The 27,445-nt window shown below is 43.6% G+C and overlaps 1 protein-coding gene across 1 annotated transcript; it reads right to left on the bottom strand.

Annotated features, from left to right (window-relative positions):
• Positions 1–23: 23 nt before the first annotated feature.
• Positions 24–27,076, bottom strand: PASK (PAS domain containing serine/threonine kinase). The gene is made up of 17 exons (XM_086468557.1): positions 26,905–27,076; positions 24,843–25,072; positions 23,672–23,842; positions 22,208–22,348; positions 16,175–16,309; positions 15,208–15,501; positions 14,760–14,859; positions 13,082–13,256; positions 10,587–11,464; positions 9,741–9,922; positions 7,625–7,792; positions 6,740–6,865; positions 5,990–6,124; positions 4,314–4,513; positions 2,803–2,936; positions 1,261–1,407; positions 24–103 (listed from the first exon to the last, which is right to left on the bottom strand). Exons 1-17 carry the CDS (start codon positions 27,074–27,076, stop codon positions 24–26), a joined length of 3,468 nt encoding a protein of 1,155 aa, XP_086324683.1.
• Between the last annotated feature and the right edge of the window lie 369 nt (positions 27,077–27,445).

Genomic DNA, 27,445 nt, shown 5'->3' with positions numbered 1-27,445 from the left:
TCCACACACTCAGTGGGGAGCACTCAGGCATGGCTGGCTGTCCATGCTAGAAGCCTCTCTCTGTGTGCGCACTCACTAGAACGGTTTCTGAATCTGCTGCTTTCTAGGGAGAGAGACAAAGAGGGGTGAACCACAGCTCCTGCTGGACAATGGGAGTGTCTTCATACAGAGCACATCTGGGTACCAGCAGGTGGCCTTCTGATGAGAAGTACCTTGCTAACCACAGCGCAGTCTTCTCTTCTAAACCATTCCTATGTGCTTGGCAGGCCCCGGGTGGAGGCCAAAGCCTTCAGAACAGTCATGGAATGCTTTGAGTTGGAAGGGACCTTAAAGATCACCTCATTCCACCCCCCCGCCACAGGCAGGGACACCTTCCACTAGACCAGGTTGCTCCAAGCCCCATCCAACCTGGCCTTGAACGCTGCCAAGGAAGGGGCAGCCACAGCTTCTCTGGGCAACCTGTGCCAGTGCCTCACCACCCTCACAGTGAAGAACTTCTTCCTCATATCTAATCTAAGTCTCCCCTCTTGCTGTTTGAAATTGTTAACCCTCATCCTATCACTCCCCTCCCTGATTAAGAGTCCCTCCCCACCTTTCCTGCAGGCCCCCTTTAAGCACTGGAAGGCCGCTGAAAGGTCTCCCCGGAGCCTTCTCTTCTCCAGGCTGAACAATCCCAGCTCTCTCAGCCTGCCCTCACAGGGGAGGTGATCCAGGCCCCTGAGCATCTTTGTGACCCTCCTCTGGACCTGCTATAGCAGGTCCATGTCTTTCTTGTGCTGGGGCCCCAGAGCTGGACGCAGCCCTACAGGTGGGGTCTCACCAGAGCAGAGCAGAGGGGCAGAATCCCCTCCCTTGACCTGCTGGCCACGCTGCTCTTGATGCAGCCCAGGATGCCCTTGGCTCTGTGGGCTGCGAGCACCCATTGTGGCTCATGTTCAGGTTTCATCCACCAGCACCCCCAAGCCCTTCTCCGCAGGGCTGCTCTCCATCCACTCATCACCCAGCCTGTGTCTGTGCTTGGGATTGCCCTGACCAGGGGCAGGACCTTGCACTTGGCCTTGTTGAACTCCACGAGGTTGGCACGGGCCCGCCTCTCCAGCCTGTCCAGGTCCCTGTGATGGCCTCCCTTCCCTGCAGCATGTCGGTTGCACCACACAGCTTGGTGTCATTGGCAAACTTGGTGAGAGTGCACTTGATCCCACTGTCCCCATCACCAATAAAGATGTTAAGCAGCACCAGTCCCAGTACTGACCATCTCACCTGTCTCAGCACAGATGTACACATCCTCCCAGGTATAATCACCCACATTCACAGGCTGCTTCAGCCAATGATCCTCTGCTAACATCACTAGAGTCGTGCGCTGCTCTGGAACGGGATGCAAAAGCCCAGCCATGAGATCCATGAGACCTGTGGAGAGACAGCAGTAAGAGGAATGGCTCAGGCTGCATTTAAGAATGCTGGGAATGGAAGATATGTCTTTGTCTACGTTTGGCTCGTACAGGGGCTGAACCACAGCAGTTATTCTGTCACCTGATGACCCCTTCCCAGGTGAGAAGGGGATCGGGAAAGGGAGAGGAGATCCAAAGGTTGAAGCAAGGACAGATGTAATAAAAGAGCAAAACAACTAAAGCATACAAAGTTATTCTTGGCCTAGAATGTCTGACCCTCACAGTCCTCAGGAGCAGGAGGAACTCAAGCAGAAATCCCATCTGAAATCTCAGCCAGAACTCACCCTTCCTTAGCAAACCTCACCCCTTTATGATGACCACGACATTAGGGGATGGGCTACACCTGTAGCTAACTCAGGTCAGCTGCCCTGGCTGACTCAAAATTGCTCATGGCTGGGCTCTGACTCTGTCCCAGCCAAACCAGGACAGGTTTACATTCAAAGAATGCAGCTTTTCATTACAAATCCTCCCCGTTAATCCCTTGGGCAGTACTGTTCTACCACAGTCTTAGTCACATGTGCTCAGCTCTGGGAATGATCCGAGATTTCCAGGTTGTGCAAACAGAGAACTGACACCAGAGTTACGACAACGAGGAAGACAGAAGTAGAACCAAATGCAACCCTGACTCGCTCTTTCCAAGCCTGGCCTTGCCCTGCAGTCACACCTGTGGTTAAAGGTGCACTCAGGGTTCAGGGAAAGCTTCCCGAATTTACCAGCCAATTGCAGCACCCTGAAGCCTCATAATCACAGTGCTCCCAAGGACCCCAGAGAACCTGTTGATGAAGATTTCTGTAGCCTGACATGCAATTAGCTTTCTGTACCTCCCACAGAAAACCTATGTATTTTTCCTGTGACGTCAAGCCATACGACTCATTCAGAAATTGTAAACTAACATGTTAGTCATCCACCCCAAAAGCTGGCACAGTTGCATGTCTACATGCATTGGCAACAGTTCGAGCGAGATAAAACTTGCATTAGAGTTACGAGAGTGCCGTTATTGGTCTCACAGCTCTCCACTAGAGCGAACCATCCCATTAGACATTATTTGTTCTGTTTTTCTCAGGTATAAACCTCACTGAAGCTTGACAAGCTGATAGGTTGAGTCATCATAATAAACGGGAGGCCTGGAATTTGAGTAGCGGATAGCTGTATTCCTGGTAGGCATGAAGAACTGCAGAACTTACCTGGAAGGATACCTCTGATAACTCTGCTTCAGTGAGCGGCTTTTAAAATCATTGCTGAGCACATCTGGAAGCATTTCTCCAGTTTCCCCCTTTATTTCCATGGAATAAATACTGCTCATACTTTCCCAAGAGATCTGCTCCTTCAGAAAAGTAAATGGGAAACAATTCACCTTTTGACACAGGCCAAGGAGGATTCAGGACAGCTGCCATGGCCTCCTCCAGCTCACAGAAGGGATTCTCGCCAAACACCAGCGTATAAAGAGTGACACCAAGTGACCACATCTCCAGTTCAGGGCCATGGTACCTACACAGAGATAAACTCGCATAAACTCAGACAGCAAATACCTAATGATGAGCTAAAGAAGGTAAAAAGCAAAAAGGCAGCCGATAGCCCTCATTTCCAACTCTTATTTTAACACAGGAAGTTTGTGAGAATCCTAATAAGGTTCTCCTGCAGTTTTGAGAAGTCTGTATTATCCTTCTCCATGAAAGAAAAAAAGAAAGAACAGCCAGTCTCTGTTGACGCATGTGTATAATATGCCTCTAGACTTCCACATGTGTAAGCTGGTAATGAGAGAACTTAACTCTCCTCATTCCTCACCATAAGCCAAAACTACCAAGTGAATATTTAAATGGAGGATCAGATACTTCAGTGGAATCCCACTTACCTCCTCCCATCCCTTTCAAAACCAAAGTTATTTGGAAACAAACATTAACTATCTAGATTCCACCTGAGAAAAAGGGTCAGTTTCTTCACACAGTAACAGGCTGAATTCCCAGGGCAGCACTGCTTCACCTCCCATCTCAATCCCAGCAGGGGTTCCCCTCGCCTCCCGCAACCCGTTAAGAGGAGCTGCCTGAAGGACCTGTGAAAACAGCTATGAAATGAGAGCAAGATAACACACTTACATGTACAATTAATGTTTACCACCCTGTGATGGTAAGGTTTCCCTCTGGAGTGGGTATGAGAATGCCAGCCCCAGGCAAAGAGCACTCCAAGGAGAGACTAGGGAAAAGACAGCTAAGATTGAGGCAGCAAATCCAAGAGAGCAGCGAGACAAGCTGTGAGGGAAGAACCTTGAGTCCAGAGGAGCACAAAAATCAACGGGGAGATGAGGAACGATCAAACTGGAAAAATTTATGCAGGAAAGCAAGTAGGAAAGAAGGGAACAGCCAAGATGGGAGTGGGAGAAGTACAAAACACAGAGATGGTGAGGTGCAGATGCTCTACAGCAATAGACAGCTTACACACGTCTCTAAAAGAGCAGCTTTCAGTAGAGACACATGAGTGCATTCGCACACAGGTAGGAAGAGAAGGTTAGCAAGCTGGTGTACATATTATGAGAGGTCAAGGAAAAAGGACACATTCAAGTCACAGCACAACTCATCTAGGCTCTTCCACCAGGCTGGAAATTAAAATCATAGGCTTGTTCTTGAACTTGAGGACAGATGTTAGTACAAGGCTTTGCAAAACACCTGACCCCAGCAAGAAAGCCTGTCAACAGACCTAGTCAGAAACAGGTTTGTAAGCATTCAATCCTTCACAATTAATTTGTCATCGCGGTGCCCTAAATCTCACTGCAGTTTTCTGTAGCTAGATACTCGGCTTCTCTATCCCAGCCCTGCACACACAGTCTTTTGGTGAGATGGACATAAAAATTACTTTTAGAGGGTGACATACGGTTTGCCAGACAGCACTTCTGGTGAGCAGTATTCAATTGTCCCACAGAAGGTATAAAACAATTTGCTCGGTTCCAGGTAGGCAGCTGAACCAAAGTCCACTAATTTAATTGTGAAATCTTCATCAATGACAATGTTTTCATCCTTGATATCTCTGTGAAGGATATTTCTACCATGGAGATACCCAACAGCTGATACAAGCTGAAAGAGGAGGAAAGAACTAGTGTTACTACACAGAAGTGTCCTGGATAATCTACGTGGCATCACAGAGTTCCCATAGCCACATTTTGGCTTGTTTTGACACTATATAAACAAGATATAGATCCTAATTTTGTGAACTAGAAATGACCTCAGGCATGTCTGTCAGGGTGTTACAGTGCTCTTGGGAGAGAGACTTGCTTTCCTCTCACAATTGTGCAGGAAGATGGCAAGCTATAGTCACGATGTGCTTGTTTTTTTGGTTAGAATCATCAGAGCTTGCTGCAGCAATCCTGCAGGTTACTCTATTTTTATCCCAGCTTCATTTGAAGGGTCCTTTGATTTCTCCAGAGGGATATGACTGTGTGCCTCCGATACTGCATGACAACAAAGCATTTAAGAGTGAAGCTTGGCATAAATAATATAGTCACTCCTAAATTCCATTCCTCTTTCTGCACGATTCATGCTATAGTGCCATAATTAGGAATAGCATCAGCATTATATCACCTTGGAGACAATCGTGATTCCTACCACAATACATTTGAGGAAGAAAAGCAGATGGCTGAGGGAGAAAGGTTTCTATTTATAATACAAAGCTCCCTCTGCAGAGAAATACTGCACAGGTGTGAAGTGACAAAGCACCCCTACAGACTCAAGGCTGGTTTAGGAAAAGGCTTATCCGTCAGAAGTCTGCAGGGCCCATAGGTTGCAATGCTGCACAGCAGACACAGAGAATGTGCGGCACTTTGGCTACCATCTTCCATCAGCACCCCAGGCGAGGGGAGTGTGGACACCGTGGGTGCGAAGTAGTTCTTGCATACCTTACAGCAAGGAATTTACTCCAAAACCGTGAGGGAGAATTACCTGGGGACTGCTGTTGTGGTTAACTCAATGAACAAAGGACAATTCAGCTCTCCGGCAAGCTCCTGACTCTCAGTAAACTACCTTGAGTTATTTTGCATTATGCCACATTAAAATCCAAGATAATTTCTTGATTTTAATTTCCTTAAAAAGAGGAGAGCCCTTTACCCCGTAACAAATTTAAACCAAGCATTGACCTAAGTGAAAGCGTGGCTTTTAGTGAGGCTTGGGGCAACCTCCTTGCACTTTCCTCCTCCCACAGAGGAAATGTGACCTGCTTGAACAGGCCTCCTGGTGAAGGGTGTGTGCTGCTACAACCCCAGCCAAGAGGCAACGACTCTAGAGGAAATCCTCCCATGGAGTGAGGTCCTGGAAAGGTTTCCTTGATACAAGTTGCTAAGTAAACCCTAAAAAGGTTTCTGCAGGTAGCCTTTCACTAGAAACTAGCCCTGCAGAACAATGAGGAAAAGTTCTGCAGGTGTTGAGCAGGACCCCCATTCAGCATGCCTGCTGATTAGCCAGTAATTCTTTGGAGTGAAATAGGGTCCTGTTCTTCCATCAACCAAATCTTACCTGCAGGTAGCAACTGCACATTCCCACCACACCCACAGCTCTCACCTGTCTGAATATATAGCTCACTAATGGCTCATCCAAATTTGGCTGGTTATCAATGAATGTAAAGAGATCCAGACCAGGTCCATGCTTCTCCATCACCAGCTGGAAGAAGTGTTTGTTTTCAAATACATCCAGCACCTATAAATAACAGACTCTTTTAATCATGTGCTTCATCCTCCAACTGGCCTTTTTTTTTTTTTTTTTTTAACACTGCTCTTCTCTTGGAGATTTAATCAACGTATATTATAATCTTTGAAGTCTCATTTCACTGAGCACAAATGTTCCTTGAAAAGACAGCATGATTAAAACTGAGAGCAGAAACAAAACCAAGAGGAATTCTCTTCCTGGGGCAAAACCAAAAACCATCAATCAAAACCAACAACCCCAAAACAAAGAGGAATCAAGATATGTATCCAGATTATTTACTGAACTAGCACATGTTCAGATGTGACATCACACTTCCAGGATATGCATCCTATCATCTTGAAATAACGTACAGGCTTTTTTTCTGTTGAGTCACATCTTCAGATCTACATTTACACCAATTGCTTGGGGTAAAAGCGTCGAAGCAAGTGACAGACTGCTGTAACATACCCTCCAAAACAAAGCAGGACAGGCAGGTTCCTTTCTGCCCTGAAAAGGTAGATTTAATGCAGGACATTTCCTCACTCCTGAAGAGGAACATGAGACACCAAGTATTCATAGGAGCCATTTGATGCAGTTCATACCACATTCACTCCGAGTTCACTGTACCTTAATGATCCTGGGGTGCTGCAGCTTCAACAGGATTGCAATTTCTTGAGGAAGTCTCCCCAGATCAGGATCATCTACCCAGCAGTCCTTCAGCACCCTCTCCTTCCAGATGAACTTTACAACAACCTACACAGACAACAGCACTCAGCATCGCCTGCAAAATTATGGCTTGAAGTGTTTGGTAAGTTACTCTCCAGGAAAAATGTCAGTGAATCATATTACTAGAAGGTCAGAAGTAACTCAATGTGCCTTGCTTATAGTATCTTTAAACTTGTTTCAACTAACTGAGTCTTAGAAGCCAAATGATGCACAGAAATAGAATATATTTATTTCCTTTTTACTGATGCTCTGAATTCCAGAGGCTTCGGCAGGCCAGCTCTCTCACCAACACAATTACAGCATTGGTGACTTCTAGCATAGGGATACAGCAGAGGGAAATGAGCACTTAACATCTGTGCAGAGAAATGCTGGAGCTTGCCTCTCGACACCTAAAACACTTCTGCTCATAAAGAGGAGGGTCCCGTAACCTCAGTGTGTCTACTCCATGTTCTGGAGTCGTGGCATGATAAAGACTTTGAAGTTTGTCTTTCTCTTTAGAAGACTAAAGCCTGTAATTCTGCTCAGCTTTTGAAAGGTTAGATCAACTATGTGGTCAGTCTCATTCTGTGCCTGTTGCCTCAGGTAACACGTACTACATCAGTTGGAACATTTTGCTGTCCTGTTTCCATGAAGTTCATGATTTCAGATTTCTGTTTAAACAAAGGAAAACCCAAACTACCAAATAGCAGCTTTTAATGGTGTGGTGTTGGCAGAACATGAACACTCTAACCTTTCAGTTTTCATCCTAAACAATTATTGCAATGAGATATAAAAGAAATATTTAACCTCCTGGTGATCATTCTTGCCCCTGGCAGTCCAGACAAAGCCAAAAGATCCTTTGCCAATAAGACTGAGAGTGTCGTAATGTTTTGTGTATTCTCCCTCACATGCCCTTAATGCTTCAAGATCTTCAGCTCTTTGGGAATTCTCAAAAAGTACAGTTGATCTGATGGCCTAGGTACAGATTAAAAAAAAAAAAAGCCAAGAAAAAAAATGAGCAAGCCACAGAATCATGTTTATAAAATGACGTAAATACTGAAAGTATGCATCTGCAAGAACAGCTAAAAGGAGTGATCTTTGGTTTTGATAGCAAGAACTCTATGTTGATGTAACCATCACTGTACAAGACAAGTTAAGTCAACAGTCAGGCCTCAGCAGCTACAAATACTGCTTACTTCAGAGACAGGGAAAGAAAACAGAAGCATATGCACCTTAGATGCCCGCACAAAATTCTCTGTGCAAGTAGGAAAATGAATTCAATGTGGTCTATCACCAAATGATAATTTTATTTAATGAGTAAAAAGCAGGTTACTTTCAATGTTGTAATTTTTCCAGGTAAGTGTGTTCTAGATGGACAGAACTAAAAAGGTGCTGCTTTAAGCCCTGTCTATAAATCTGGTGATTTCTATTTGCCTCAGTAGCCTAAAAAGAGTTAGTATATAAAAGATATTAAATTACCAGTGTCTACCGACCATTCCGCTAAGACAGCATTTTAGTTCTGTAGATTGGTCTCTTAGCACGTAGGAAGAGCAAACAAGTTTGAGGCATGCTCTCCTAACTAACTTTGAATACCCCAGTAAAATCCCTAGTAAAGAAACACCCCGTGCCTTCCTACCAAGGCCTGCAACACTGCAGGAGGAATTAAACACAACACAAGTTTTTCTCACTCTGAGGATAGGGCTTGGGGTCATTTGTCTTAGCGATTATTTAGTTTCTCCACCAAAGGTGGCATCTAAAATGCCTGACAGAACATCTTTATGACATACACAGTATTCCATACTGAGAGGAAACACAAGTCTCACAGGGGCCTTTGTTCGGAACAGTGAAATTTGGAGTTATAGATGAAATGGTCAGAACTGCTCATATTTAGACATACACGTGCATGTACATGGAAGATGATTTTCTAAAAGGAAAACAAGAGCGACCTTATTACTCAGCTCCCAAAGGTCTCATAAAAAAATATTCCAAATGGCAAGTTTTGCCAATAGCCAAGCTTTTCACACAAATATCTGCTTTATCTTCCAGCTCACTGATTACAGGCAAGGCAGGGAAGGAAAATGACATGTCTAATCCACAGGACATCTCAGTAAACAGCAGCTCCTTAGAGTCTCCTGTAGGTTGGAACTGCCACCACCGTACACGTTACACGTGCAATATCTAAATAGGTATGTGCTTCTCTGTTAAGGTCATCATAAGATCCAGCTATGCAAAGAGCTAGGGAGTGCATACCTTTACGCAAGGGATCTAGCAGATCACTGCTACCCATTTCAGTTGATCAAAGATACCGTTTTTCTCTACAGCCTTGGTCAAAGTGCTGTCAGTTTTACATCTCACTTCTGACCAAAATGCAGGCCCGAGCGGTTCTGCGTTTGGGTTTTGTGGCAGTGACACGTACCAGCTGTTCAGCTATGTGGTGGCAGCTTTCCGTACACCACCCCGAACACAGCACCTCAGGAGGCAGCTCAAAACCGCAGTTTTCTTTTGTTGACACAAGTCAGTCAAGGGAAGTTTTCAGCCTAGTATTTCTGTTTTTAATAATGTTGTGCCATTGGTGCCAGTGGGATTACGTTGATTTAAAAGATAATCTCACCACACTGGTGCAAACCTCTATTGTAGACGTACCTAAACCAGCCTAAGGAACAAATTTAAACTTAGGTGCTTTTGTTGTTCAAACTGGAAAGGTAACTACACTAAGCCAAACACACCTACCAGAACTGGTACAAAATAGCAACTTGTCCTTTCTACAGCAAAGAAACATTTATTTTGACATAAAAATAAAGAAACAAAGAAACAGCAATATCCACCCACCACTTCATGACATTATTTTTTGACTTTAGCTTCAGCCTAACAATCAAAACAAGGACAGAAATGCTCGATATCACACAATGGCAGGATTTCTTACTTTTCCAAGACTATGTGTAGAAAGATCTGCACTAGAGTGGGCAGACCTTCCTAGACTGGAGAGCAGAAGTTGAGTCCTTGCTGCAGCTTCCTTCTGGCTCTGTAGAAGGTCCTTCACCACCCAGACACAGAAAAGTATGGCAGGGTCCTGCAGTTCCACACGTTTCACTTCAAAGAGTATGCCTGTAGAAACAGGTGAGGAAGTTAAAATGGCAGAATGAAACAAGCATTGAACGAGACTGCAGACATTTTAGGACAGAATTATGAGCTCTTAGCAAAGCGAATTCCTCCATTATTCATTTGGGGAACACCTACAGTAAGCAATCATCAAAGGGGCTGACAAAAGCACAGCTATTCTAGAGATGCTTGGAAGCTACCTCCATAGTTCCCACCCCCCCGGCAGAAACTATTGTCACTGTCCAATTGTGACTATTAATTTCATGTTGTTATTCTAAATTACATTAAAATTGCATTTTTATACAAGACACAGAACCCAGCTGAAGGAGTGAGCGAACTTTCCATTACATGATTTAAATACAAGTTTTACAACGGAATTTATATTTTCTGTTCAGAAAAAATTATCAGGTTCAAATCTTTTAATTGTATTTTGAGAATATTTCAAACTATTCAGTCTGGATTAATTTCTTATTAACCTTGTCTTTTATACTACCTGCTTTTCCAATACCTTCTTCAGTAGACTTAAATACCATTTTTTCCTTCGAGATGCTAGAGCTTCTTCCTTCCTCTCCACTATTCTAACCAGAATTGCCTGCCTTCTGCAAAAATGTGGGTGAAAAAGAGCATCCTGGTAAGAGTTTTGGGAAGGGGAGAAATAGGTTTAACTTACTTAATTGTGAACCATCTCTGTGACAGCAATTCCCAGCATAGCTGCCTTCCAGAATCTCCAAGGCCAAAGGAGCTGCTGGGTTCAGCCTTCCTCCTTTTTTCACCGGGGTCGATGTTACTTTTCTCTCCATATTTTGCTGCCCGTGCAACTGACAGTCTTCAGGACTGCCTTTGATTTTCAGTGGGTTTCTGTTAATATTGTCCACCACAGTCTCTGCAAGAGTTTCAGGCTTCTCAAGAAATGCTTTGGAGGATTCTTCAGAGTTTTCTAAACGCCTTCGGGGGGCCAGCCACCCAGAACTGTCTTCTATGGCAACACCATTCAGCAGCTGCTTTTCTTGCCCAGTTGAAAAGGCACCATTTTCCTCAGTTAGCACATCGCCTACAGTCAAGCCCACTGCATCACAGGAGGATGTTCCCACAAGAGCTGCAGTAATGCCTAAACAATTGTCAGAGCTTCCCGTGACACCAGTATTCAGACCCAGTACCTCAAGACCAGAGCAAATACAGTCCAGCTCAGTGTCTGATTCTTTAACATCTTCAGAGGTTGTGGCAACTCCTGGTGCAGAAGCACTGCAACCCATTTTATTTCCTGAACAAACACCGTAGATAGTATTTGTTCCATTTGCAAGGAAGGATGAAGCATCATTTAGCAGGCAGTTTTCAACAACAACGTGCTCAAGGCTGGAATGTTTTGCATCACACATCAAGCTTGTTTTTGACAGCTGCCCTGTAACCACGTGGCTTTGAAAGTCTTGCCTGCAGTCTGATGTTGCCCCAAACCACGGCTCATCTTTTGTTGGTGTTCCAGGTGAGTTACAAGTAACATCTGAAGGCAGCTTAATTGGGCCATAGGGTGCAGTGTTTAGATTTTCTAGCCTAGAACAAAGAGGACCAGGCAATATTTACTGAAGAAGCTTGTCCCCAGGCATCAGCGGAATGCTGATGCTTCAGCATTTCATACGGTAACCTACAGATCTGCTCACAATTTACTTCTTTGAGGTCTTTCTGATGAACTTGTAACTGGTTAGGCAAGATACTAATCTCACCAGCATTTCGATTCTCAGATGCACCAGATACTGCACTATCACTGCTTCTTCCTGGAATCTTCATGTTCTGACCTAACTCCAACTGTTCTGAATCAGATGACGTGGGAGAGAGCCTTGCAGAGAGCATCTTTTGAGAATTATTTGATTCTGCAGCTCCCACTGTTCTACACTGTTCCACTGCTCTGATTCTGTCAAGCCAGTTCAGTGTAAGGCTCTCTGTGGTGGGCTGACAGCCCATCAGTAACAATGCTGTCTTCACTGCAAGGATTCAAAGTTATTAGTGATACTGTGATGACAAAAGAACAAGAAAACTGTCATACTGTATACTACCCACTCTTCCATTACCATGGTCACTGTTTAAAACCTGCACCAATTGTTTCATTTTTAAGTTTAAAAGAAAAAGGCAGAAAGCTGTTGGCACAGGCATCCAAAATCCTAACAAACCCCATTTTGGCCAAAGGCACTCTTGAATGGCACTCTTTCCCTATGGATTACTTCCTTCTCTAGCTTAATTTCTAAATACATATCATAAATTATTTACCATAACAAAAAGCCAATACACATGGCAGGATACTTCCAGTCCTGAAAACAGAAGATCCCTTGTCTGTCCAACTGAAGATGGGTGTCCCTATCCACCAGTTCAACCATGGTTCACTGAAGATCATAGCACAAGGTATTTTGCAAACATTCCTATTAGTAAAAATGCAGAGTAGAAAAATAATCCATGCAGCAGAGCACTTGCAATCCAAGTATGATACGAGAGACATAAACCCAGGAGAGCACAAGGAAACAATAAGACTATCAGTCTCTCTAAAAAACAGCAAGAGCTGTGCTGGACAGTCTATATATTAAAAAGGGCAGCAAATATCTTCTGAGGGTTAGCACTGTTAATGTGGAAGGCTTATGATTTGACTTAAGATAAACAATGTGCCTCATATAGGTACTTGTGCAGAATTTTTAACCTTTTAACAGGAAAAAAGACCTAGAAAGGTACAATAAAAATGGCTGGACTTAAGTAAAAGTACCCTGTTTTAATGGATGACCCAACAGTTACACTGAGCACTGGAAGGAATAATATTTAGAATTCATTCCAGGTAACCTGCCTTCAGTGCAACGCCAGCTGGTGCGTGCCCTGGAAGGAGATAAACGTCTGCTGTTTCTGATCTAACAAAGATAGAGCCTAATCACCTTCCCTAGCCTGGGCGAGGCATTTGGTCCCCTGTAACGTCACAAATGTAGGTTGTACGGATCTAAACAAAAAACCTAAGGTAGGCAAAACTCAACCTGTCTTGCAAATAGTGCTCAGATTCTAAAGACAGCAAAGTGCGGAAGGCTCTCGTTACACCTTCCCACAGACATCCCAGAGGTGAAAAAATAGGTTTTGCTGGTGATTGCCACCACAGCTCTTCATTTTTCACAGTGAGCATGTAGTCTGCGAAATGCCTACCTGTTAGAGGGTGTGAATACCACTTCAGGAGGTGAGGGAGTAGACAATAAACTAGTCCCATTCTTTTGCTTAGTTTCATCATGTATTAATCCGTTGTCTTTGTGCCTTCGTTCCGACTTCTGCTCTTCATCTCTTGACAGAAGGCTTGCTAAATATGCAGCCAAGAAGCTGCTGTCTGGAGGAAACAAGAAACAAAACCATACCAACTTAGCCTGTTACGTTTAGGCTTCAGAGACTACAGTGATTAAAACAAATCTTGGAACTGCCTTGGTCTGTCTCATCCCGAAGGAACTGAGTATAAAAGACTTAATGATTAAGGCAAAGTGGTCCAAATACAAGCACTCCGCTCTACTTTGGCCTGAGAAGTCATCACATGCAGGAATCTAAATGTTTCAGTGCTGCTAAAATTTGCCTTCCTATCAAAGCTCTTGGACAAGTATTAGCCTCCTGAGTTAGCTACTTGGATTGAAGTTCAGAGACTTAAAAAAAAAAGGCCAATGACCATACAAAGTCTGGAAACAAAGTGATCATAAACCAGCAGCAGCAGCAGCAAAAAAAAAAAAAAGCCCGGCACACATACACTCCTCATTCCAAACACTTAAAACAAAGAGGTTTAGACTGTATTTACATAACTGACTGAAATTGCAAGACAAAAAGTATACAGTCTAAACACATTTAAAATACAGAATAAGACAAGATCAAAAGAGAAAAACACGAGTTTGTAAGATGAAGTAAACCAAGTATTGTTAATGAGTGAACAAATCTAGATTCAAATCTAGAATCATCCTTCCGTTCAGTAAAGGCTGAGTGCCAACGATGCTTCCTCACTGAAGGACTGAATTACTCCTAGACTAGAGGCATAACTTCAAAGAATTACCTAAGAAATTCACACTGTCTACAAAATCTTCTTCGTTCCAGCAGTGTTCATTGGTTTCAATGCAGACGTGCATTTCTAAGCAAAGAGAAAAAGAAAAGAGGGAAAAAAACCCCCACAAAACAACAAGGAGACAAAACCAGCATAAAACATCTCTCGTGATACAGATGAAAGTATGCATTTGCTTGTGCCCTCTGTTTTGGGCAAAGCTAGCTGGAAGACAGGTTTGGAGACATGAGGCTTCCTTGCTTCTGTTTATTCAGCGAGATAAAATTTTGATAAATTCTTTGTAAATGCAGCAAGCTGCCTCAGAAGAATATGCGATGCCTCCTAACTGGACCACCACAGCAACGTTGACTATTCGCCAGCAACATATGCCAATTCAGAATAATATTGGAATTTTCCCTTAAAATATTAGTCGTAAGTATCTACAGCTCTGCTGCAATACTGTCACAAAAAGCTATATCTTACACATGTTAAAATACTCAAAGATCCTAACGGGGGGGAGGGAAAGGGAAACGGTCGTTAAGTACAAAGCATTCTCTATTAACAACATAATTTCCAACTTGGATATTGTTTCATCTTCTTAGCAACAATGAGAGACGCACCACCTTAGGTGAACAATTCTGTTCACCTTAGGCTATAGTGGAAATCCAATTTAAAAACTGGATGGAGGTACATGGCTTTTACAAAGCATGTTCCCATGTTCACAGGCAAGCTTCTCATCTCTATTCATTTTACCTTTGTTCCAGCAGCCAGAGCCAGTTGTACGGCAAGCAGTAACATCTTCAAAGATGCGCTCACTCTCTGTCCCCATGGAGTTGTCAAGAGGAGGTAATGGCAAAGACCAGTCACTGTTTCTCTCCATGTTGTTATAGAAACCAGGGATCAGGAACGTAACATTCTAAAACACAGAACGAAACCTTATAAAGCTAAGCTGACTCTCACAGGTTGAGGGCAAATGCTAACAGCCCGTGTTTGTGGAGCTGATTCTGATGAATAGCCAGGCAAAAGTGATCTGCATGACTGATGGAGAACATAGACTCGGAATCCATACTAGCTCCTCACACTGCAAGACCGAGCAATTACAGCAAGGGAATTTGCATATCATCCTACAACTCACTCGCTGAACACAGGGAACACAGGGGTTTTGTAACAGACAGAAATGAGCATAAAAGAGGACTTTACAAGTCAAACAGATATGCTGCTGGATATAGCAGTCTTTTGGGAGGGATTAAAACTCCTACCTTACCTTTCCCAACAGTTCTTTCTTCTCATAGCCAAAGAGCATTAAAGCAAAACTATCCTTGATGCCACAGATGGTTCCATCTGACTGGACAGTAATAAGACCACAGATGGCAGAGAAAACCACGACCGTAGCAGAGTAACAATAGTCTGTGAAAGAGCCACCTTCTTTGGTCTGCGGAACACCACCTTTCTGCACTGCCACCTGGTCCTCCTCCAGAAGGCTTACTTGCAGCTTCAAACTGAGAGGAAACAAGTTATGCTCTCTGGATCGGCCTACGGCTCGCTGGATCCTGAGGTTCTAAATTAAAGAAAAAAAAATAACAAAAATCAAACAAACCACAGAAAACCTCTAACTAACAGTATTCCAGTACTCATATAAAATTACACAGGAAAGTTCTCAGGGAAAAGGAGCAGGAAACGAAAAATGAACCAATATGGTTCATGAAAGTGAACAAAAGTGAACAAAGTCTGGTTTTCTAAGGATTTGGAATCCAGTGTTGAACCCTTGTATGAATATGCTGATGATCAAGACCAGGAAAATCCATACTGCAGCTTTTCAGCAAATAACGCATTAATAAGGCCTCTTTCAACGATGCAGCTGCCCGTTTTCATGGCATTTGTAAAACCTAGGTATTCTTTAGACTTTCACTCCTCAGACAGGACTGAAACTGGGTAAAGAAATCAGAGGAATTTTAGGAAACGTGCTGACAGAGACAGCACGGTTCCATAAAAAGCTAGGATCAGAGAAGAGTGTTTTCACCAGAACAGATTTGAGAGGGAGACGTCGGGGCATGGTCTTGTTCCTAGCTAGGAAATATTCAGACAGCAGCTCCACAGATAAGCAGCATTTCCTTTTTCAGGGGACGTACACTTCTCTCTGAAAAAGCTTTCTTCTGTTACATAAGGAGGTAAAACAGCGTGCACCCAAACGGGAAGAGTATGGAAGACCATGGTTGGAGCTTACACTATACCTTTGGGATTCTTTTGCCTAGAGGAGGGATCTGCAGAGAAGGAATCAAGTCCTTTATGTGGAGCCCAACCACTTCTTCCAATGTTGGGTAGCCGTGGAGATGGGCAAAAAGGAGGTCACATGATGTAATCTCTCCCTTGGGAAGAAAACATACAGGACTATTTTAATTTTAGCATTTCAGTCACAGTCCATTCAAGCCTTTTGTAAGCTAAAAGAATGAAATAAAGAATAGAACAAGACCTTGAAGCAATCCCTAGAACTACGCAAACACAGCTGCAGGATAGCGGGAGGATAGCACTACTGTGAAGCGAAGGAAACTTGAAGATAGTGAGGTAATAAATAAAACAAATAAGACCTTGTCTTTGGAGATAAACGGAGCAGGAGTAGAACAAACTACCCTAATGAGCAAAGGTGGTATGCAAGCCAGCTAGAAGACCCCTGGAAGCATGCACAAGTACTGAGGTCAACCAGCGGGCATGCTGAGGAAGACTATCAATGACACCAGACGACCCCTTTAGACCACCACTAAACATAACTGCACAGGTGGGAGGGACATGTAAATATATTCATGAGTTCCAGGAAACCCCAATGCATATGTTAATTACTTCTCAGGAAAAATAATGAATACGTATCACTTCATTGTATATAGAACGCCACTCCCTACTTTGGGGTGCGCTCACCTTTGCAAAGCAATTCACGTGTGCGCCTGGTGCTGCAATAAAAGAATGCCTTGCTCTCTAATGCCTACAAATCGGTCTTAGAGAGTCACTGATCCGATATTTCGGTAACACTTTAACAACGGTTTCTGCAAATACCTAAGCAAATGGCAGGAAGTTTCATTCTGCAGACTCTTTGTGGATACTGTAATAAGTAACATATTGTGCTTTGTTCATTAAACCTGTATGGGAAGGTATGGATGGAAGATTTATGTGCCCGCAAGGCTTGATAGCCCAACCGAAGGACATTCTTGCATAAGTCAACAGGACCCGTAGCTGAGGGGGTTGAGTAGTCACATTCTTGCATAAGTCCACCCACAGGGCAACGAGGAAGACCTTCAGCCGTCATCCTTAGGATCACCAGGAGGCAGAGAAAGACCCCCCAGCAACAGAAGGAACATGCGCAGAGTATCGACCTGATTGCGACATCACGAATGCAGGAAATGAGACTGTATATAATGTGCTTACACGAGGCAGGAAGTTGCGAGCCGTTGGCGGAGCGCAGACTCCCCGGCCGCCCAGCGCTGCCTTTGCTCTTGTTCGCTTGCTAATATAATAAAATTTGCATTGGATTTTGACACTTTAAATTGTCCGTGTCTCTACCTATCACAATTTGGTGCCGTGACTCGGATCACGACTAGATTGTGGCCGGCAGCTGCATTGGGGAGGCGCCCCGCCATCTGGCGGCCCCTGCAGCCCTGAGGTCGCTTCTGTCTCGACCGACGAACCTAAATTGAACACTGAGCAAAGAAGAACCGGTAACCCTGTAATCTTTGTGCACGAAGCTCCGAACGAAGACGCAGGACGCGTGAGTATAGGCTGGGAATCCGTTCGGTTTGGGTTGGGTATCCTGGGGCACGGTGTATGAGACGTCCTGCCAGGGCGAAGTGAGTGCGGACCCTCTAGTAGTGCGTTTCTCGTAGCCCGCGAGGGAGCGAGCCACAAACGAGGGGAGCAGTTGGTGTGTGTGTGAGTGCCTCAGAAGATGGGACAAAGGAAAAGCAAGCCCTTTGAGCCCATGGGAGAGGGGCCCCATGTGAAATTGCCCCAAATACTGCCCGATAGTCCCCTAGGGCTGATGTTGAAACACGGATAACTTTCCCTCTAGGCAGGGAAAGGATAAGGTAAAAATGATCCATTATTGCATAGAGGTCTGGGGCGGAAAACAGATTCGAGGAGACCATCTGTATTGGCCTGGTTTTGGATCATTTGAGGACTGGATATGTCAGGCGCTAAACATTTATGTTAACTCAAAGGAACCATTTAATTTGGAAGAAAGTGAATATGCCAGTCTGTGGATGGTGGCCGACACTAGGGTAAATTTATACCCTTTAAAAGAAAAGGGGGGTGGCTACCGAGGGAGGAAGAATAGAGAGGAAGAATTAATAAAGCTTTCAAGGAATATCAAGAAGCAGATGAGTCGCCCACTAAATGGTTAGAGAGACTACGAAAGAGTCTCCAAATGTATTCCAGTCTGAATGTAGACACTCAGGAGGGGCAGGCCCTGCTGAAAATGCAATTTGTAGCAAATGCATGGGAAGATATTAGAAGAAAAATTGAGAAGAAAGATGATTGGCAGAACAGAGGTTTGGATGAGTTATTGAGGGAGGCACAGAAGGTGTTTGTCAGAAGGGAAGACGAGAGGTTTAAGAAGCAGGCAAGGTTGATGGTAGCAGTGGCTCGGGAAGGACAGCGTGGGGGTGGGATTACAAGACGGACCCAAGACCTGGGGTGGAAGGAACAAGGAGAAAGTTATTATTGTGGAGTTATTGTGGAGTGTTATTATTGTGGGAAGAAGGGTCATATGAGAAGGGAATGCAGAAAGCGGCTGCAAGATGAGAAAATATTCAAGGAGGATTAGGGGTGTCAGGGGCTCTATTTGCTGGGGGCTAGACATAAAACCGAGCCCTTGATAAAAATTAAAATAGGTCCCCAGCAACAGGAAATCGAGTTCCTTGTGGACTCCGGGGCCGAGAGGTCCACAGTACAAGAGTTACCCCGGGGATGTCACTTGTCCCCGGAGACAATGCAAGTAATTGGAGCAAAAGGAGAGCCTTTCGGGGTTCCAGTAATAAAAGACATTCTTTTTGAAACAAAATCTAAATTTGGGGTGGGATCCCTATTGTTGGTCCCAGAAGCAGATTATAACCTACTGGGACAAAATATAATCATCACACTGGACATTAATTTGGAAGTTAAAAATAATGAGTTACAAGTAAAATTATGTCCCCTTAGAAGTGAGGATGAAGTAAAAATTAACCCCGAGGTTTGGTACACTCCGGAGACAGTGGGCAAATTAAATATCCCACCCTTCACTGTAACTACCAGGGATCCGGAAATTCCAATAAAAATAAAACAATACCCAATCTCACGAGAAGGCAGGATGGGGTTGAAACCAGAGATTGAAAGATTAATTAAACCAAGGCTACTGGAACCATGCATGTCTCCCTTCAATACACCCATCTTACCCGTAAAGAAAACTGATGGGTCCTATAGATTAGTCCATGACCTACAGGAAATTAACAAAATAACACTTGCAAGGTTCCCAGTTGTGGCAAATACTCAGCCAGCTGGGACCTAAAAGTAAAGAGACCTTACTAACCCCATAGTGGGAAGGGTCTTGTCCTGTTTTACTTACTACAGAAACCTCCATACGAACAGCTAAAAGAGGGTGAACTCACGCCAGCCAAATCAAAGGACCCGTAAAGAATCAACAGTGGCAAGTGACCAGTGTACCCGGGGACCTAAAAATAAAATTTCAAAGGACCTGAATGAACACCTTTAAAATTGAATATAGTGAGAATCCAATTCTGACTGAAGATGGGCATGTAGATGCTGAAATCAAGTGTGGTATATTAACTGTTACCCATTCGTGTGCTTTGTGTGTAAGGTGTGTCGGGAACGGTAGTGGGCCCATTGCCGAAACGGAAGACCCCCAAGGGGCGTCTGCCAAATCTGCTGGGAGTGAGAAAGAGAACTTACAGAATTGGCACTAAAATTAAAAGAATCACAGGGAGAGATTATTCCCGAATCAAGGGAATGGTGGTAGATATTTGCTAAGGGAATCCAGCCCGAAAATTATTGTTACTATTCGAACGAACCGATTCCTTTTGTCGTTGAAATAGTAAGAGGGCAGTTCCGGAAGTTCCTGAAAGGGGTGAAGTGCAACGCACCCCAAGTTAAAGATACCGACTGGAATTCGTACATCCTGAGGCAAGCTGCTAAAGTAAGCACTAGCCCTCCTGAAGAATACCCCTGCTGCCGAGAAGATGGTACCCCTCGTGGCTCGAAGCAACCGAGTCGACGAGCGAGGCAGAGGAGTAAAAAACTGTGGAGGAACAAACCCAACGATTGGGACTGCAAAGCAGTGCTTGAGATCCTGCCTCAAGGATGGTAGCAAAAAGGCGAAGCCCTGGAGTGCAAACGACAAAAATCGGGTACGGGTATCAAATTGGGGTAGGAATAAGCAATTGGTATATTACAAAACCCACCACTTTTCCCGATACGTATTTATAGGGGCAATCTGGGTAGTATTATGTGTCCCTGTCTGTGAGCCATATGCACACCAACCTTTTAAATGGACATTATCCAGATGGGAAGATCAAGCCATAGTGCAAACAGTAACTGCTCCTGGGTCTCCCAGTTTCACCCCCACATTGTGCCAACTGGTACCGATACAACCCTGTTTACCGGGGATCTCCCTCCGCGTCCGGAGGAAATTGTAAGTTTCCGATTGGAGTCCCCATGTTATCTTTATAAATATCACGCAGCCCAACGACTCCGGGTGGGTAACTGGAAAGACTTGGGGAATTCGTTATTGGGAGTCAGGAACGGATAGAGGGGGACTGATAAAAAGGAGGCCATTCCAAATGATCCTGAACCAATTGGACTAAATTCCATACTCGCACACGAACAAACTCTGGGACCTACAAATGATACTGAAATTAGCAATGACACCCAGTTTACTAGTAAGAATACTCACTCTAGTATAACTATCCCGGAAGAAGATTTAGGAGGGAATACCTTATGGAAAGTGATGCAAGCAAGCTACCAAATATTGAATAAAACTAACCCACAAATGACCAGCTCCTGTTGGCTGTGTTATGGCATTAGACCGCCCTTTTACGAGGCTGTGGGAATTACATCTAAGGCCAAGCGTGTAAATGGGACGAACCCTGAATCATGATTTAACCATTCTCCTTGGCTTACTACTTTATTGTCAACATTGGCGGGACCATTAATACTGCTCACTTTAGCGCTTGCATTCGGACCTTGTATTTTTAATAAAGTTATCGCGATAGTTAAGAACCGTTTAGAAGCCGCTCACCTGATGCTTGTTCGAGCGAAGTACAAATTGGTACCCGATGAGCCCGATTTAGCAGAAACCCTTGTCTTGAGTGCTCAAGAGCTACAACGGTTCAATGAACAAAATAATGGACAAAAGAAAAAGGGGGGATTGTAATAAGTAACATATTGTGCTTTGTTCATTAAACCTGTATGGGAAGGTATGGATGGAAGATTTATGTGCCCGCAAGGCTTGATAGCCCAACAGAAGGACATTCTTGCATAAGTCAACAGGACCGGTAGCTGAGGGGGTTGAGTACTCACATTCTTGCATAAGCCCACCCACAGGGCAATGAGGAAGACCTTCAGCCGTCATCCTTAGGATCACCAGGAGGCAGAGAAAGACCCCCCAGCAACAGAAGGAACATGCGCAGAGTATCGACCTGATTGCGACATCACGAATGCAGGAAATGAGACTGTATATAATGTGCTTACACGAGGCGGGAAGTTGCGAGCCGTTGGCGGAGCGCAGACTCCCCGGCCGCCCAGCGCTGCCTTTGCTCTTGTTCGCTTGCTAATATAATAAAATTTGCATTGGATTTTGACACTTTAAATTGTCCGTGTCTCTACCTATCACAGATACAACTACTTCTGTAAAAGCAGACACAGCATAACGCAGTATTTCTCCAACATTATCACGCAGGGAACCTGCCCTTTGCCATAGGGGAGAAGCAGGGGGAACACTCCTCAAAACTTTCCCTCAACAAGCTGATCACAAGGGCACCCCTGCAATGAATAACCAACCCCCCGTCACTGTTCAAGCCTGAGATGTCCCTGGAGGAGAGACAGTGTGTTTGAATGTGACTGTGAGAAATACGCACAGGTCCTGCATGTGCAATCCCTGTTTCAGGCAGTGTTACGCGCACGCTTCCTTTTCACAAACAGTAACGTGCCTACTGGCTTTTAGACGTGTTTCATTTGCACATAAAGTCTCACAAACTGCCATCTCATTTGATAATTAGGAAAACACTCACATCAACCCTGAAGGACACAGAAGCTGAAAGTCTTTCCACTGGTTCCAGCACAACCACACAATGCTGGTTGTCCTTGCTTCTTACTCGCCTCAGCCAGACCAAGACAGGGATCTTCTCTTTGAGACAGCCTATAACATCCACCTTGCCATAGGATTCAGAGATGTAATCATAACTAACAGCATGGTTACTTAGCAAGAATTTCAAGCAATAAGACACTGAGCCAAGGTATCACCCTGTTGTTAGAAAAACATTTTTTCTTGACTACTTACTAGTTTTTTTATCAGAAGAAACACAGTTTTAATATAGAGATGAAATAACTCACTGATCATACACAAAATGTTGGTGTTGCTTTTGTGTCCTCTTTCCCTGCCTCAAGAAGACTAAAGGCATTTCCTGCAGCATAATAACCGTGCCAATCTAACACCCTGCATTCAGTGAGAAGTGCCTTTCAGAGATGCCTTATTTAAGGGATTTCCCACGATGCTAATAAATACTCCCCATTAGTAACACAGCTCTTACTTTCAGCTGCAAAACCAGCGGTTTAATTTCTTATGGGAGGAGATTCTTCTCAAATCAGAGAATGTTTGTCTACCTTACAACCTGCAGGGTTCACATCAAGCCTTTCATCATTTTTATGTGATCTTGACAGAATGGGTTTATGAATTACACAGTGACTCCTATAAAGGACTTGGAATGGCTGTAGCCTGGAATTAGTGCCTTTATAAGGCTTTTAATTTTAGACCTGGATTTCACTGTATCCAACTTAATTTTTTTTTTACCCTCCATCTCCAATTGAGGATTCAGGAAGATCAAGCTCTGAGGTGCTGACAATTTCACTACAAAAATAACACAACAGGAAGAATATGAGCTCATTTCCCAAGTATTTTCTAGTGACAGTTCACAACAGCAGCAAAAGAAAATAATTTTGAGACATTTCTCACACAGCTCTCTTATAAACAAGCCTGCTACAGGCAAAATATCAATTCCACTCTTCTGCACCAACTAGGGTGTTTTGGCACAGACATTTCACAGTATTTGACTGACTTGTAACTTTATAACATGCACAATGCAATTTAAGATAATTTTTGAAATATTTTAAAAGACCAGACAATCAGGAACTTTTCCACAACAGCTTCTTCCATGTTAAGCAATTATATTGAAATAAAAAAAAAACCATACATCCAAAAAAATGATGTCCTTTAAGTTCTGATTTGGTCAAGTCACCACAACTACATACGTTGGCAGCTGCAAGGCTCTTACAGGTGTCTCCCAAACCACCTTTTGCCCTTTGAGTTCCCACATAAACTTTTAAACCAAACAGTCCTGCAGATGACATTAATTGCCAAATGCCCACAAAGTTAAATATGTCAGGAAATGATATTGAAAATGCCAAAAAAACCCAACCCAAAGCCCACAAAAACCACTGCATACAGCGGGGAATATTTCCTTGAACATTTCACATACCACAGTTCCTGAAACCACCGATGAATGTTCATCAGTTCCTATGTGCTCCTCACCCACAGCTTCCCATACCTCTGGGCTGGATTTGGATATCAAGCAGGACAGCTTTTGACCAATGAGTTCCCAACTACTGCACCCAAGCAGCTTGCAGGCTTTGTCATTAGCCACTAGGATCTAGAAAAGCAGAAAAAAACAACCAAAACACCAAAGTGAAGAATAAGAATAAAAGCTCTACCTTTTGTTAATAGATCATCATCTCCTCAGGTTGTTGCTTTATTGTCTCCTAATAACCCTTCCTCTTGGTGGAAACCGAGTGGTTCTTTAAAATTCTGGATTCCTCAAACCAGTTCACTAAAGCTTCTTATTCTAGGACATCCCTGGCCCATGTGTTTTCTTGGCTAAGAGGGTTTGAGACATTGCTTTCCTTTTAGGTTTCCTGCTTTCTTTTAATTGCCTACGTGCTCCAGCCTCCTGTGTTATTTAAATAATTAGACCCACGGAGGCAAAACTACAAAGGTGTATTTGCAAGCAAAGCCTCGGCAGACCACAAAATTTTATCCACCCCTGAAGGCGTGCAGTAATCACACCAGTCAGTGACATACTTGAGCCTGTGTTACAGACCAAGTCAGGATTAAATGCCTTTAAGATGGGTAAGCCTGAACTGTCAGTTCAAGCTAAAAATGGCAAGGCTCTGAAGTTTTCAGTACTCAATTTTATATTAATGTTTACTCCCAGGGCACAAACAGAGAAAGTCTCTCCCTCCCAATGCAAAAGACCTATTTACTGGGGCAGATAAAGACCTCGTGCCACCACAAACCCATCCCAGGGTTGGCACTTAATAGACAGAAGGCTGGAAGCACATCCTGCTTTTCTTCCCTTATGCTGCTTCACAGCTGTGTTCTTCTTTAACTCTTTTTCCTGTTTGAAAAAAGCCTCAAGACATCTGTGCTTCTGATATTGTCTTCTATCTTTTGCTAACTACAACCTGCAACAGAAATAAAGGTGTTGTCAGACTTCAGAGGAATACTGAGTTTGAGCAGACTGTAAAATGCCTTCGCAACACTTTGATTGCCTGCAGACACACACAAGAATAACACGCATTTTTGCCTGTCTGATGTCATACAACCTAGCCCAGTTTTGGCCTGCTTAGTTTAGCAGTTACTACTACCAATACCTCTGTCGTGTTGACATCCACGGTAAAGATGGCTTTGTTTGGATTGCGTGCAGCGATTGGGAGGTGCTGGCTAGGTTCTTCCACAGCAAAGGCATGCAAAATGGAAGAAGAACTTCCACTGGAAGTGGAGAGAGAGGCAGAATCCCACCGAGCCCATGAGCTACCAATTTTGCTGGTACAAATGTTACGAGCTGCCAGTGAAGACAAACAGTAAGAGATCCATTTCTCCCCTGTGAGAAGATAAAGATCAGCTATATAGCTGTAACAGTCTACTGCAGGAGCAGAGGAATGAATAAAAAAAAAATTAGTTGTCAGCTAAAGCAACTGTCAAGTAATCCCAACATACATGCTTCTAGATTTTTAAAGAAATTACAAGAAAATAAAATCAATGAAACTAAAGAAAACAGAAATCATTCTATTAAACATATCACTCTGAATCACAGCCACTGGAATGATTAAACTCAGTCCACAGGCTAGAAAAAAATTGCCAACATCCACAAGATTCAGACTAGTTAGCTTTTATTTTTCACTTAACAGAGTTTAAAAGCTTTCGAAATCTCTCAAGTTAAAATTGAAACTGTTGTTAAATATAATTACGGTAAGTGTTCCAGCCCTTATGAAATTCTGCATTAGTCAGAAGCCAGTTAGTTTACTGTCACAAGACATGACACTGAAATACCTGTGCCATACCCATGTTTTATGTCACACAATTCCAAGTGATTGTACTACAATTTTCAAAGATTCTGCCCATAAAAAACATTTCCCTGGGAAACGGCATCAGCAGCCAAATGCTGTTGCTCCACCCAAAACAGCAAGTAGCTTTGAAGGTTTAGCAGTACTGGAAGAAGCATTATGAACAACTCATCACAAGAATGTCTGTGCACTTATGCACCACATATGGTTATGAGTAAGCTGATCGTGATAAAACAGGGAGACCTGTATCTAGACTCATTGTAAACTGCAAAGCTCTTCCTCTCCTAACAGAATGCAGTGTAACATCTTTCTCCTCATTTGGAAATTCTTCATGTTTTAGGTAATGATACAAACTGGTAGGGCTGTCCAACGGCAGCCAATAAAAGTTGTGCAGGGACAAGTACAAGTGCAGAGCAGGTCTCCAGCAACGCATCCCCTGTAAACTCTCCCAGCCTGCAGTAACCTACGGCTCAGGTGCTCATTGAACAAGTGTTTTCTGGCTACTTATTGCTATCACTTCTAGGTTTGGGGGAGGGGAGGAAGACGATCTGAAACCATCTGAAACACGTCACCTTTGTTGATGACCAGTGAACTCGATCTCAAAATACTGTGCTTGTTGCAGAAATCACCAGATTTAGGATTTTAGGATACTGCTTAGAAATACCCTTACTTTTCCCATTTTGATTTGAATATCAAGAATTATAATTAGTGAATATTAATAGGAGAGACTAATGATTATATCAAGAAAATAAGTCTCAAATGGAATAAATGATCAAATATAAAATAAAATCTGTATTGCCAATGCTGCTAGCATACTCCTGTAAAATTCAGACCTAAGGTATTCATTAACCAATAATCTGTTAGTGGTTAGAAACAAGGACAGTATGTTGTAGTCCAAGATGTCTGCTAGACAGGATTTATTATGGTACCCATTGTGTATAATCTTTGAATCATGACCAAAGTAGGTACGAGCCAAAAGCCTGCGAGCCAAGGACATGTTCCTTGACCATACACGGTCAATTTGAGGAGTGGTCGAGACCTCCGACTCACAGTCCACTTACCCAAATTATACCTCCTACTCAAAAGGAAACAATAGAAGACTACGATAGAGGCTGTGCGCTAATTTGCATCAGAAGTGAGAAAAGAACCAATCATCGAGAGGGTGAAAATGAATATGCATTGTATAGACTGAATATGTATGAATTCAATATATAAATATTTGTGGATTGCAATGTGCAGACGGACATCTTTGGGAAGGAGCCCATGTCCCCGGTGCGCACGGTGCGCATCGTTAATAAAGGACGTCTCTACTTATCTAACTTTGTGTACATAAGTTTTCCTTACCACTGCAGATTTGCAACATGCTCACCAGACAGAGACGCTCTAAGCCGGCAGAGTTCAGAGAGCTGACTTTTCCTGCTTTTGCTGGCCGAGGGGTAGGATCTACTTAGCTTATCAGAGTCATTAAAGCAAGCAAGGACTAAGCCTACTGACGAAGGCAGAAGGCCCCCTTCAGAGGGGCTATGAGCCTCGTCTGCCATGGTCACGCTTTGGTTGCCATGTCACACCTAGGGAGCCACCATCTGCAACAGAAACAGAAGAAATTTGGTCAGCCTTACAGTCAGGCACTAACGCTCAGTACGCTGGCTGCTAACGATGCCCTCTAACCCACAGCACAGCCCTGCAAGTCCCCGCAAGACTGCCGCTTGCTCTTGCATGTCCCGATCAACACTTGGTCACTGTTGTCAACACAGAAGTGACCACTGATCATCATCCTGCCTGGGCGGTATCAGGTACCTATGATCGACAGGACGCCCCCAGCATATTTCTGTAAGAGCTACCAAGCACCCAGCAGGCAGTCTCTCCTCATTCCTACTCGTTTTAAAAGCAAAAGCTTTGGTAATTTGGGA

Source organism: Leptosomus discolor, chromosome 7, assembly GCF_034619465.1.
Source record: "Leptosomus discolor isolate bLepDis1 chromosome 7, bLepDis1.hap2, whole genome shotgun sequence".
In the NCBI taxonomy this organism is placed as follows: Eukaryota; Metazoa; Chordata; class Aves; order Leptosomiformes; family Leptosomidae; genus Leptosomus; species Leptosomus discolor.
This window is presented reverse-complemented; position numbering and strand designations above follow the sequence as displayed.